Genomic DNA, 14,455 nt, shown 5'->3' with positions numbered 1-14,455 from the left:
GATACAGTGCTATATATGTCAATTATATCTCAATTAAAAAGAAACACATAGCAATATTCTGGATGGTATGGTTTTGAAAGACAGTGACACATAGTACATCTCTTCTCTAATGCCTTTCAATGTTAATATGCTTATCTACTTGCTTCTTTTTCTACCGTGGTTTTTTAAAAAAGCTCTCCACAAAAGAAAGCATTTCATTCATTCATTCATTCATTCATTCACTCACTTACATATGTATTGACTACTAACAGTATATAAGGCTCTGGGCTAGATGCTAAGAATATAAAGTCAAATAAGACATGGAAAAAATAGTTTCAATACAATGTAGGATGTACATGATGAAATACAAGGATGCACATGACGAAATGGGATTTCTGGACAACAGATGTATATTTTGTGACAAGAACTGCATTTGAAACTGAGGATACAGGGCTCAAGAGGACACACTTTCCTTGGATATATCATAGGCTTCTGGGAGAGAAATACACATAAAGAGAGTCTTCAAAATAACGTGGTAAATTGTAAGACTGAAGTACACGCAGTGTACCGAGAAGGGACACTGAGCCTACTAAGGTACTGAAGAAAGTTCACAGAGGATGCAACACCTGAAGTGAGTCTTAGAGAATGACTAAGAAATATGAAGGAAAACAGAATGGTTATTCCAAGTTAAGTATGGAATTCTAGGTCTAAGCAAAGGCATGACACAGCAGATTGGAGGGGGTGTGTAAGAGGGGGACAAATAATTCAATATTTTCAAAGTGTACACTGTGAGGTCAGGTAAGGCAAGGGATGAGATACAGCTGTGGGCCAGAAGCCAGGATGCACAGGTATGGAACACAAGAATGGATGGATTAGAAAAAGGGGCATAGATAATTGTATAGATTAACTATGTTAAGATGTAAGTAAGGATTTAGGGAGTTAAGATGCTTTGTGGGCTGTGGTGATAGGTTAAAGAATGTGTATATGGTCCAATCCCAGTGACTCTTAGGAACTTTGAAGGAGCTTGCTTCTCGCACACTGAACTTGAACCTTGAGTTGTGTAGGATTGAGAGTGAGCTGCAGTAATGAGGAGTATCCAACCTACCCATGCAAAATACCACAGCCAAGGCAACAGATAAAGGGGACCCGATACTGTTACACATAGCCCCATACAAATTCCAAGCTACCGATGGACTTCTCAGATATGGGGACAACGCGTGCCTTTTTTTCTAAATCCAATTTTAAAATGATTTTGTGTCATTTACAATCGAAAGAGGCCTAATAGTGTAACTAGCTGTTACTAATAGTTCATTTATTTTTGTAAGGATAAAAATGAGGCAGAGCCTCATTTAAACTCTGAAAGTTAAACAACTTTCTGGAGTCACACAGTTATTACTTAGCTGGGATCAAAAGCCAGAAACCCAAATGTTTTTAATAAACAATTGTGCTAAATTCTATCTCATGATACTATATATTTTTTTCCAAATGTATACTGATGAAAATGATTCAAGGACTTATATTTAGTAAGCACCTGGCAGATATGTGGCGAAAAAAGAGGGCAAATGATGGTCCTGATTAGAGAGACATACACCTGGTGGCGAGGGTTATAGAATCTAAATAGTGGAAAAGCTGGTCATCTCCATGTTGATTTTGGAAACTTCACTTAATTACACTATTGTCAGTCCTCCAAGGTACCCTGCATCCCATACAGATTCCATTTCTTTTTTCCCTCCCCAAAGTAGACTCTCTAGTATTTTGCTAAAATAGAAAAGTGACAATTGCCCAGTTATTCATGGTTTGTGTTGGAGAATCTCAGGGTCTGACTGCCTCTTAAAAAACTTCGATCCAATTCTTCCTATGTTTACTTCACATTCATCCTGCATCCCAAGGTAACCAATCCTAACATTCCCAAGTCCTTGGGGTTTCTGTGGTACAAACCGCACTGCTTCCTGAGTTCACCTGCAGTGTGCTCAGGGCTTTCATGGGCTACTAAATTAGTCACCTTTCTCTCTCTTTCTCTGTCACCTGTCTTGCGCAAAGCTTCCTTACTAGTATTGCCTTCTGTACTTTGACCCTTGTGGCTTGTTTGTATATTAAAAAATATATATTTTCAGTAATATGTTTGGAGAGTTTCGGTAGCAGTGGAGCTGGTATAATACTTGAATATCAAAATATTTCTGCTATAATATATATGGCACCAACATATCCTAAAAATGTAGTACTTAATTGGAATTCGAACAACATTTCTATTGTTTTTTTACTATTGATTCACCAGGTCTAGCCACTAGCCCATCAAACTGGCTTAGAAAGCGTCAAGGGACAATTAAATTACTTAGTCAAAACTGAAGCTGAAAAAGATAAAAAATATAAAATATATATATATATATATACATATATATATATAGTATTTAAAATAATATAATATATATATATATAATTTTAAAAATTCACTTATTTATTTTGCTTGACCTGAGTTTAAATCCGGCTCTGACATTTACTAATGTGTGACCTGGAGCAAGTTATTCAAACTCTTTGTGTTGAGGATGCCTCGTTTGTAAAAAGGTGATAATTATATAATAGTATCAAATACAGAAGGTTGTTATGAGGATTAAATTAGTTAATACATGTAAAATACTTAGAAACCATTTCATTAGTTTCTGCTTTTATGTATATATTTTCTTCCTGCTTCTTTGGGTTTAATTTGCTTTTCTTTTCCTAATGTCTTGAATTGGAGAATTACTAACTTGGAAGAATGGCACATTGATTTTCAGCCTTTCTTATTTTTCTTGTTGCGGTCTTATAATAATATGTATTTAAAGCTATAACTTTTCCTCTAAGCATGAGTTTTGGTCACATCTCATAAATTTTAATATGTACTGTTCTCCTTATCATTCAGTTCAAAATATTTCATAATTCTTGTTGTGATTTCTTCTTTTACCCAAATGTTATTTGGAACTATATTTCCTAATTTTGAAACAGAGTAATGGTCTATCTTTTCTGTTAAGGTTTTCTAGCTAATTCCACTGTGGTCAAAGAAAATACCTTGGAGGATGTCAGTTCTTTGAAATTTGTTGGGACTTACTTTATGTCCCAACATAAATATCCAGTGTGTATTTGAAAAGAATGTGAATTCTGCTAGTCTTGCTTCTGCGTTCTACGTATGCCCGTTAGGTCAAGTTTTTTACGGTGTTGTTCAAATCTTCTATGCCTTTATTGCTTTTCTTGTTGTTCTCTTGTTCTATTAGTGACTAAAAGGAGTGTGTTAACATCTCCCAAGACAAAGAAATAAATATGCCTGTCACTAACAAGGTTACTCAATAATAAACTATTACTATAATTACTTTTATTTTTATGTAGCAAATGTTTGGATTGCCAAGTGGATATAGATTGTACAAACTGTTTGGGATCAGAGTAGAATATGCCGTTATAGAAACAAATAATAAGAATTTTTTCTGTAAGAAATATGCACCTCTGGATCCTAATTAAGTTTAAAAAACAAATGCACAGTTTCAGTCAATAGTTTTTACTATCTGTCAGCAGGAAAACCTGGCTGACAAAATATTTTAAAGTTGTAACAAATTCATAAATCCTAACAGTCTATAGAACCCTAAATACATACTTGAAATAAAGAAAAATCTAAAATTAAAAATAAATTATAAAACTTAATCCTACAGAATGAGATTTACATGGAAAAATTAAATCAAATTCCAAATGTACATATGTATACACACACACACAATTATGTCGATATACATGGGGCGTCCTCCTTATATATAATTTATTCCATATGATAGAATAACATACAATCATTAAAAGTCATAATTTAAAATAATATTTCATACTATGTGGTAGTGTTCATTATGTAAGATAGGTTAGGAAAGCAGGATAATATATTATATAGGTGGTATAACCCAAATTGTGTAAATGGAGAGGGTAAGCAAGGCTAGGAGGAAACACATCAAAGCAATATTCTTGGTTGTTTTGAGGATGGGAGAGTTATTGATTATTTTTATATTCTTCTTTACATTTTTATTTATTCTGTGAATTTTCTTCAGTAAACACAGAAAAGCTATATAATAACAAAATAACTATTTAATTCAGAAAATAAACACTTATTTGTAAGAAAAACACTTTCATTTGCAATTTATTTGGAAAAAAACATATGGAAGCTCTGTTAATGTTTAAAAAAACCCAGCTCATTGCAGATAACTTTAATGATTTCAAAAACAAATTAAGTCAAGCAAGAAATAAAAGAATACAAATGGAGCACATATGACTCTAATAAATGAGTCTATGCCATCCACTCTATAAAGCTAGAGTGAAGAAGATGCAGATTTTATCAGCGGTCAGCCGGAAGCCCTCAATTTAATTATCCAAAGTTGAATGTCTCACCCCATTAGTTAGCCTATTAAAAAAAGAATCCATCCCTAGTTCTTGCAGGGAAAAACAATTGTTTCATGTATAGATATTAACTTCTTAAATCAAATTAAACAATTAAATTCGCTGCCACATCTCTGCTGTTTTATTGCTGTTTATAGAAAAAAAAATCATGTACTATAAAAGGCCCAAATTGTTTTTCTCTTCATATAAGTACTTTTTCAGTAGTTTTCTATATATAAGCTGAACATATTTCTCACCTTTCCACTTTTCTGTATTTTTTCCCTAGCCTCTTAGAAATAGATATTTCAACAGACATTTGGATTTCAAGATCATGCTAGATTTATTTATATGTAAAAATGAACAAAACAGTGCTAAATTGCTTTATTAGCTATTAACAAACTAACAAGCCTTTTATGTGTGACCTAACTCATGTGAAAATATTGTTCCATCAATTGCGTTTTTAAATTTATTGACAATCTGCAGAACTAGAATATGATTACTTGCTGAAGGAACTTACCAACACTTATGAAGATTAATAAAAAAGATCTATTCATATTTCATAGGTATGTCTAGACTAAAATGAAAAAATGAAATAATTTACAAAGTCAGAAAATGTCGTCCAGGCATGATAAAAACCTTTATACAAATTAGTAATTTTATGAATAATAGTAAGAGTCCAGGAACCGAATTCAAATCCTGCCCTTGCCATTTATTAACAGTATATAGGTAAGTGATGTGACCTAAGAACTTTGTCTCACAAAATGGTGGCACTAAAACCTGCTCCATAGTGCTGTTGTAAAGATAAGGTGTTTATATAATGTGGCATGTTGGCTCATCATCACCATGTTGATAAGATTCATTAGTAAATTGTTTTGGAAGCAGATAAGGTAAAAAGAGGTCTGGGGACCATCTCTTCTATTGGGAGATTAATTCTATTAGGTTGTTGCAAAAGTAATTGTGGTTTAAAAGGTTAAAAATAATTGTAAGAACCGCAATTACTTTTGCACCAACTTACTTACTATAATGGTAAAGGTTGGCTTTAGTCAAGTTTAATGTCAGGAGCAGTCTTAGAAAGAGGTTTACCACATCTTAGAACCACCCGTATGCATGTTTTGAAAGATATTAAAAGGTATCCAAACCAAAAATACCTATAAATTGGGCTAGCTGTATTATTCAAGTATCCTTTGAATCTCAACAGCTTTTTAAACTTTAATAATCCCTATTCTAATATGCTTCTCATTAAGACCTTTGAGTACACGGTCCACAGGATTGAACACAGTGCTTGACAGAGAGTAAGTAGTAAGTTTGCAATATGTGTATAGTGCGAATTAATTCTATGACAGTAATTGCTTAAAACTATTGCAAGTTTATAAGATTACTTACATTTAGGTCAGTTGGTGCTGAGAACTGGGACAAAGTTTAGCATTAGTTCCCAAATTTGCGGTGGTAAGCAGGTACCAAAAGAAAGGCGAGAGGACAAATAAAACTTTGTCTACTTCCCCAATGTTTTGCATTGGTTTCTCTCTACTTACAGTAAAGAGATGAGGTGGGGAAAGGCAGGGCATTTGATTATGAAATGAAATAATTATATTTACTTTATTTCCATCTCAGCCTATTAATCTATATTTGCTTTTAATTACTCTGGAAAGCCAGTGAGCTAATGAAGGAAATACTTAAGATATGGGAATATAGTAATTCTGTGATTATGCTGCAATAAATCAACACAGAATAGACTGAATTCTTAGAGTGTACACAGACTAGTAGTGACAAGCATCATGGATCTGAACCCTGGAGGTTTTTTACTTGGTGGCTCAGGAGAATCTCTGCTGCCTTAGCTTTTTTCCTCTTTGGTGAAGTCATGGAAATACAAGGGCCTCCCTCCCTTAGAAATGACTCCCCACATGATTTTATGAGAATTCATCACGCTCCTTTGTAGAGCCAGTGAAAGTTTCTGCACATTGATAACAACTGCAGATTTAGAGTAAAGGGATCCAAAATATACACTGTAGAAAGGATTTTGCTTCTCTTCTTTTTTTCTTTCTTTTCTTTTTCTTTTTTTCCCCGTGAGCTCCCTTATTTGCCTAAAAGCAGAGCAACTTAAAATAATTCAACTGTCATAAATCCCCTTCTTGGGAGTTTTTCAACCAGAGAAGATTGCCTCCTATCACCAGAGACAAGAAGTAGGGAGAAGAAATCACCTAAACAGACATTATCACAAAACTATCATATCTCCCATTTCTTCTTCTGAGGGACCAATGATCATTCCAATAAGTCATCTGTTTACCCACGAGTGCCCTTCTCCCACTCCCCTTCCTCTATTAAGATGATACATGAACTTGAAATTCTATCCATCTCGAGTCACGTTTTATGTGAACTCCCACATACACACGAGTAAAAGACTGTTATCTCGATAATCGTCTTCTGTCAGTATAATTTGCATACCCCCAAACATTAAATCTAAGAAAGTAGAAGAAAAGTTTCTATCCCCCCCAAAAAAGGGATTCAGTATGACTAGATGTTTTGACATAGGCTTCCCTAATATACTAAGAGTTGTAATGATTGATAACCTGAGACATGTAAAATCATGACAATCCCTTTGGACCTTTTCAAACTCCTTCATTCACTGTGGTTTCAGCATCTGGACTTTAGTATCACAAAGCAAATCAATCTGTCAGTTAGTACAATACAAAAATAATAATTTCTATGATGAATTATGCTTTTATATTTTTAAGTCATGATTAAACATGCAAAAACAATTAAAATATGAGTAAGTTAAATTGACCAGCTTATAATTGAAATCAACAGTCACTATGCAGAGGGTGCCAAAAACATGTATACACATTTTAAGAAAGGAAAAAACTGTATTGAATTTGTAATACTCAATATATACCGATAACAAAAGATGAATACAAGTCATGTGTACCCATTTTTTGGCACCCCCAGTATTTAGGAATATGATTTAGAGAATAACGTAATAGACAATCCAGAATGGACCTGGAATGGTAACTTTGTTACTACATTCTATATAACTTTGTTCATATTTAATAAAGAATTTGGTGCCTGGAACTTTGTCTTCCTTTCCTTTAAGACTCATTTTGTCATCCTATTGACCTAATGACCACCTGGCTAAATCATCTCCATAACCAGATTTTGACTTCTATAACCATTCTGTTTTGATAACTCAGGCTGTAGCTTGTACCTGGCTTAATCATCTGGGAGATCTCTACTTTTCAAACGTTAAACTTTATATTACTCGTTTTTTTTGTTTGTTTGTTTTGTTTTGTTCTTTTGCATAAACCTTCTTCATTTGTTTGTGGAATTCAACACTGTTGCCTATTCCCTCTTCTCTTCATATCAAATATATCAGTTAACCTATTTGTTCCTCCACATTGTGTTAGAACTGGTTTCTTTGTCTCTTCAATGGCTACTCTTCCTTTGTTCACTGTTTAAATGTCAAGGGTGTTCATTCTAAGGGCTTGTTTTCTCACTATCCATCAAAGACACAAATATCCACTGAGCTTGCAGTGTTGATTCACATAGTGGTTTAAACAAAATTAATTATTCCTCACCATAATAGACCTCAGGCAGGTCTGAGGCCAGCTCCACTGAGATATTCTGTGGCTGGGATATTAACCTTCGATTTGTCCTGTTTTTCATTAAAAGCTTGAAAGTGTGCTCAGTCACATTTGTACCTGTGCATTCTCATTCTGTAAGCAAGTATCACCTCCAGGGTACCTCTGTGGGAGACTTTATAGGACCTAGGAAGTTTACATAACCATCCATGAAATGTTCATTGCCTCTTGCTGTGTATAGGCTTCCCTGTGATTTCCTAGATTATCTGCCATTGAAGCAATTTGTCTTTATCTATTGGTCTCACAGTTCTATTAAGACAGTTACAAATATTTTGCAATTAGGCTATTTCTCACAAAAGCTCAGACTCTTCATTTCCCTTGAAAAATCAAAAGGTTTGGCATTCCTAGGTCCTCCTTTCCAGTCTTGTGCATTTCCACAGGAAACAAACTCTAGACCACAGGGTGGCCACACCCTTTGGAGTGGTCATGTTTACCATGTCCTTTTTGCTTCATTCATTTTATGTGAGCTTCCTGAGCCCTGTAAGATTTGAGCTTATAATGTTTATACTACATATAAGCACTACTTCAATCCAGTACTTTTACAGCTACTGAACCTAGATATGTAAGAATAAAACCACCCGAGAGTTACACAGTGAAATGGACAGAATTGTGTCCCACCCCCTCCCTTCCAAAATCCATATGTTGACGTCCTAACCTCCAACGTATCTGTTTTGGAGATAGAGCCCTTACTGAGGTAATCAAGGTTAAATGAGGTCATAGGGGTGGGTCTATTCCAATACAATTGGTGCCCTTATAAGGAGAAGGAAAGACAGGAGAGATTACTTCCTCTTACTCCGAGAGTGAGAGGAAAGGCCATGTGAGAACTCAGTGAGAGAGTGACTACCCATAAGCCAAGAGAGCCCTGATCAGAAAATGAATTTACTTGCACTGTAATCATGGATTTGCAGCCTCTAGAACTGTGTGAAAATAAATGTTTGTAAGCCACCCAGTCAGTGGTATTTTGTTATGACAGTCAGAGCAGAGTAATACACTCAGACCAAACCTTTAGGTCCAAACACTGTAGAATGATGCTAGACAAACACTCCTGGTCTCTTGTAATCTCGCCCACATTCCCAGTGCACTGGCAAAATCACATTATGAATGGCTCTGACAAAGACTCTCTCCTTGACCAAACTGTTGTCAGCGTCCTCTGAGGTCTCTTCTCGACTAGGCTTTGACCTTGGTCCCTTGCGGGGCTTGCATGCCCAGTTTAGTAAGAGTGCTAGGTCAGTTCAGAGGGCATCCTCCGACCTTCATACTGTCACCTTCAGTATCTGGTCAGATTTCTCATCCTCCACCCCAGTACTTGATCACCCTGGCCGGCCTTCAGCAAGAATCCTGTTGAGTGGGTTTAGCAAGCATCCCCTACCCTGATATCTCCTCTTAGTAATTTTCCATCCACTGACCCGCACATTCTGCTTGTTGGCTATTAAATCACCACTTTTTCATGTTGTACTCAGAATTAAGCCCACCTCTACACTGAGGTCTGTTTTCCCCTATTGCAATAGTTCCTTATGAAATGTGTTTTTATGGCTTTAACTACTGTTCACCTATTCTTTTCTTTAACATCTCCTTAACCAAACTCTTTATGCCTCTGTGCTCTCGCTCCCTCATTCCTTCGGATTTCTTTCAGGCTATATGTCAAAAGGTCTCACACCTTCTCTATGGGCCCATTTAAATCATACTGCTTTTTGAAGCCTCTCAGGTAGAAATGATTATTTATTTCCCTTTGGTGCTTCTAAGGTACTTTGTATATACATCTATTATGACTTGGTAAATTTTATCCCTTTAGTTTTTGTATACATTATGCTCTCTGACAATTAAACTCAGGGCCTTTTTCATCTTTATTATTTTGTTTTATTTTTACCCAAGGTACTATTATGCTGTTTGGCACTTAGAAGGTAAATACACACACACACACACACACGTGTATGTGTGTGTGTGTGTGTGTGTGTGTGTGTGTGTGTGTGTGTGTATATTATAAATAAATTATACATGTATATATTTATTTATCAACTATTTGTTAATGCTAGCATAGAAGCCAGTGTAAGGACAGTAACAGGAGTCAATAAAGGCCCAAACAACAACTATCCCCGTTTTCCCCCTAAATTAACTTTAAAATATAGCACGGCCCAATTGTAAATGTATGTGGATTAGGATTAACCTCATTAAAACCAGAGCTGAATGGATACAGCCCACACATTTTAACTATCTTATTTGTGAAGTCCCAGAGCGTCTACAAGGATTAGTCCCATTCTCTAATCTTTTTGGTTAGTTTAATAAATAAATGGGGTTGGTGTTAGATTGATATGGAAAGTAAAGGAACTGCAATATCTTTGAGTAATAAAATACTTAAAATATACTACAGTTGGTTGTTGAAAGCCCCCTCTTTTCTTTGGGGCCATTTCAATCTTCCAGGAAGAGGAACTCAGCTGTTTTCTGTTGCCCATCACATTTTAACCAGAAGTTGATCAAAAGGTAACCTGTAACCTTCACTACGGCAACAAACAATTCAGGTCCACTGCTATTTCAGCAAGCTGGCTACTTTGCTATTATGGAAGTGTATTCTCACGGATGCAGCTTTTGTATTTTAGAAGCATAAAAAATTAATAAAATGCTGTACACACACAGGATACAGATATAGATCCTAAACATATAGATAGATATAGATGTAGTTTTTAAGCTTTCTTACCAGTGAAGTATCATAAACCTTACCATTTACCAATTTACTAAAGTGAACCAGTTACTAATATGTTTCATATTATTTAAAAGACCTTGACTGGAGATAGCTGGGAAACTGGATGTATAGGAGGTAAAAGACCCAAGTCCTTGTGAAATTATAGCCACCAAATGAGGGCATTAGGTTATATCAGTATTTCTTAAAATATTACAGAAAGAAATGAATGATCATTATAGAAAAAAAGTGGGTCAATTAGTGATGAAAAAAGCTTCAGAAGCACTGAATTAAATAAAGTTAAGCAGGTTTTAATTTGAACTTCAGGATTTCTTGGTGCCTTTTCTGAGTAAAACTGAACAAAGAGGTGTTACTTTATGGTTATCCTTGCCTCTTGCATTTGGAATGGATATAAGAATTAAGAAGATGTTATAAAACAACATCCTGTATAAGGAGGTATTTTAAATTAGCAGAAGAACTCACACAACTATAATATTTAAGGCTATGCATTCAAAAATGATATACACTCTGAATCACTTCCTAAATATAGGGTTTTAAAAGAGCTTCAGAGTTATCTTTAATAAAAGAAAAACTCCTATCTCTGCTGATAGTAGGATTTTCACTATGATTTTTTTGTTGTTTAATACAGGTAACTAAAGTATTATTATTTTTTTTTGGATTCCTTAAGTTACATAGTTCTTTCAAAAATATTTTATATAATTCTCAAAAGCTGACTTTAACAAACTTAGACAATTTATTTCAGGTGCAACACATTTGATCTAGTGTAAAAATTAGTGCCATTATTATTTTTATATTCTCTTTCCCTTGACAGAACATAGTTAACAAGGTAAATTTGTTTAAATGTCTTTTTTACGTTTAAATATTTATTTTAAGTGTTTATATTTTCATAGGCCTGGCATTTATCTGTTAATTTTAAGACAGTTTTACGTACACTTGAGAGTCCATAAGAATCCCCTGGAGGACTGGTTAAAGCTCCGATTGCTGGGCCCTCCCCTTGGAGTTTTTGATCCAGTAGGTCTTGGATGGAGCTGATAATGTGCATTTCTAACAAGTTCCCAAGTGAGGCTGATGCTGCAGGCCCAGGCAGCACACTCAAAGAACCACTGCTTTCACAGATTCCAATTTATTATATGCTTATCAGCGCCTTTCCTTTGGCTTAGGCTTCTCAGCCAGGCCCCAATCGGAGCCTTGTAGGAGCAGAGAGCTGGCTATCCCAATTGTCCCCAAATAAATCACCTTTGTATCGACTCCTAGATTCTGCCACTATAATTTCATTTCACCCCCAAAACACTAAATATTGCTCCCAAAACACAAAATTTTCCCCCTCCTTTAATCTCTCCACTGTCAGCTAACAAAGAGTAGATCATTAGATTCAAAATGTGGTTCACACTTTGGATTTCTTCCCTTCTAGTCGCTGCTTCTTATTTTCCTATGTACTCTTTCCCTCTCTTACATACATATTTGCAGAATATTGGCTCTTCCCTGGCCTCACTTACCTTCTACCCAACTGGATCCTTTGGCTAGCCTATATGACTATATAACCTATATTTATTCCTTTGTTCAAGCATTTGTTAAAGGGCCAACATATAGCGAATACGACAAAAATTCTGCTTTTTGGGCTTGTATTGTAAAGGGGAAGATACAAAATAAACATGAAAACAAGTAGGTATGATACATTGAAAGAGTGATGTGTAAATTGAAGAAAAAATATAAGGTAATGGCGAAGAAAGTGGCTGGAAATGAAATGTATCTCAGCTACTCTGGAAACACTTCTCTGAGAAGGTAACACGAAGCTGAAACATAAATATTGTGATGGAGGCAATAATGCAATGAATGTAGAAAAGGGCATTCCAGGCAGAGGAAGCATCAATTCCAAAGTGAAAAGGAGTCCAGGGTAGTTGCAGTTAGTGAAGGAGTCAGCGAAGGAAAATGGTTGACGAGGAGGTCAGGGGGGATGGCACTGGTCAAATTTTCATAAGCCTTTTGTAACCATGTGCATCTCTCTCTCTCTCTCCCTCCCTCCCTCCCTCCTCCCTCCCTCTCCCCCCCCCCGCCCCGCTATACAGACTAGAAGACTAGGATGCACATAGGATGAGAATCAAAACTGTTCCTCTGGCCAAGATATCAGCAGCATTTGAGAGAGAGGAGAACCTAAGATTAGTATTAGAATGCACTGTCTAACTTTTGGAGCTGGTTGTACTAAAATGTACAAAGAATTGTGCACCGTTCTTATTTCAGAGTGTGGCTACATTAAATCTTAACCCTTTGTCCTCTTCATAAATGCCAAACTAAAGAACCACTCAAATTACTGATATAAAGCATTCTTCCTACTCAATAAATTCAAAATTCGGAGTGAAGAGGGGTCAAAGTCAGATCAGAAGTATGTCCTACAAACATTATTTTACAAAGGCAATGCTCTCAAACAGCACTGATTCTGATAAAATTGACAAAGTAAATTCCAGCAAAATAATTAGTGTGTGATACACACACACACACACACACAACCTTGAAACAATTATGAAATAGCAATTAGCCTAAAACAAGAGTTATATGCTTTCAACAAATCCCTCAAGAAAAGCATCAAGCTCACGATACCTGATAATTTGAATTATATTTCAATGTTTATATCATTAGCCTCCAGGTACATCTGAGGGTATCTGCATTGAAATGAACATATCAGCCAGAGCTCTTTTCAAATAAAGACTGTAAGTCTATGTTCACAATTTTGCTTTTATAAATATTGAAATTTGCCACCACTCATCCTGAAGTGTGTTAAATACTCTCACCAGCAAAGCAATTTTTTTTCAGTATACAGAGCTCAATAAGTCTTAGAAGTGAAAGCACCTTAATTTTTAAAATGTTTCAAAATAATTATTATATAGAATTAAAAGTCCTTTGGTTTATACTGGAAAACTCCTAGGCTCTCATTTATGAAAGTGCGCTATGTACTTCTCACCATCATATCTGGTGACGGCATTACCTGTCTGCATCCACTGTCACGTCGTGAACCCCTCTCTGGATGACATCCCTGGAAGTCGCTGTGTCTGGAACTCGGTTCAGACTTCGAGTATACAGGTTGAGTCCCCCATCTGTCATGTACCTGAAAATGAAAGTCCGATTAATCAACAGAATTAAATGCCCTCATCTGTATAATTTCACTTAACAAATTGCACAATTTTCAATAATTATGCAAATATCCGCTATTATAATTGTTTTTCCTAAATAAACATTCTACTTACCAGGAACAATTAGAATGTCTCTTCAAGTTTATTAGGTAGTCAATCTTTCTTAGTACAACAAGTAACTAACCTATTATAAAACCTTCCTTTTTTCCTCTTTTGTTATTGACATTTTGAACAGGCTTATAGATAATATAACTCTTAGCAAAATAAAAACAAGATCATTTCACTTTGTAAATACCATTTTTGATGCACCAATGGTTACAGGAGTAATAGAACATTACCAAACTTAAAATTAATTTATTTGATAAGTAAAATACATGTCACAATTGGCAACTATCTAAACGAATAACCAAGATGTACTGAATTTGAACAGTTTAAAATGTCAGGAACTGTTCAAATAGCTTACATGTAATGACATTATTATCCCCACATTAGAGATAAAATAAAAAAAAATAACTAGGCACGAAAAGGTTAAAGACTTACATACATAAGGTCACTCAACCAGCCATGGCAGAATTGAGAAGTGATCTAAAAGGTCTGCTGCAGAAACTATGCTCTTAGCCACCACGCATTGCTGTCTGAATTGA

General features: G+C 35.4%; 1 protein-coding gene across 9 annotated transcripts in view; it reads right to left on the bottom strand.

Annotated features, from left to right (window-relative positions):
* The window catches only part of NAV3 (neuron navigator 3), a 772,754-nt gene that overhangs the window by 125,342 nt on the left and 632,957 nt on the right, over nucleotides 1-14,455 (bottom strand). For all 9 annotated transcript variants that reach the window (XM_074325380.2, XM_088800952.1, XM_019753171.3 and 6 more), the window contains one exon: nucleotides 13,667-13,786. In XM_074325380.2, coding sequence (XP_074181481.2) covers nucleotides 13,667-13,786 — 120 coding nt within the window. The remainder of the gene's footprint in view (nucleotides 1-13,666; nucleotides 13,787-14,455) is intronic.

Source organism: Rhinolophus sinicus, chromosome 1 (genome assembly GCF_057876585.1).
Source record: "Rhinolophus sinicus isolate RSI-liver-muscle chromosome 1, RSI-T2T, whole genome shotgun sequence".
Lineage (NCBI taxonomy): Eukaryota > Metazoa > Chordata > Mammalia > Chiroptera > Rhinolophidae > Rhinolophus > Rhinolophus sinicus.
The sequence above is the reverse complement of the archived record's forward strand: the minus strand, read 5'-3'. Positions and strand labels throughout refer to the sequence as shown.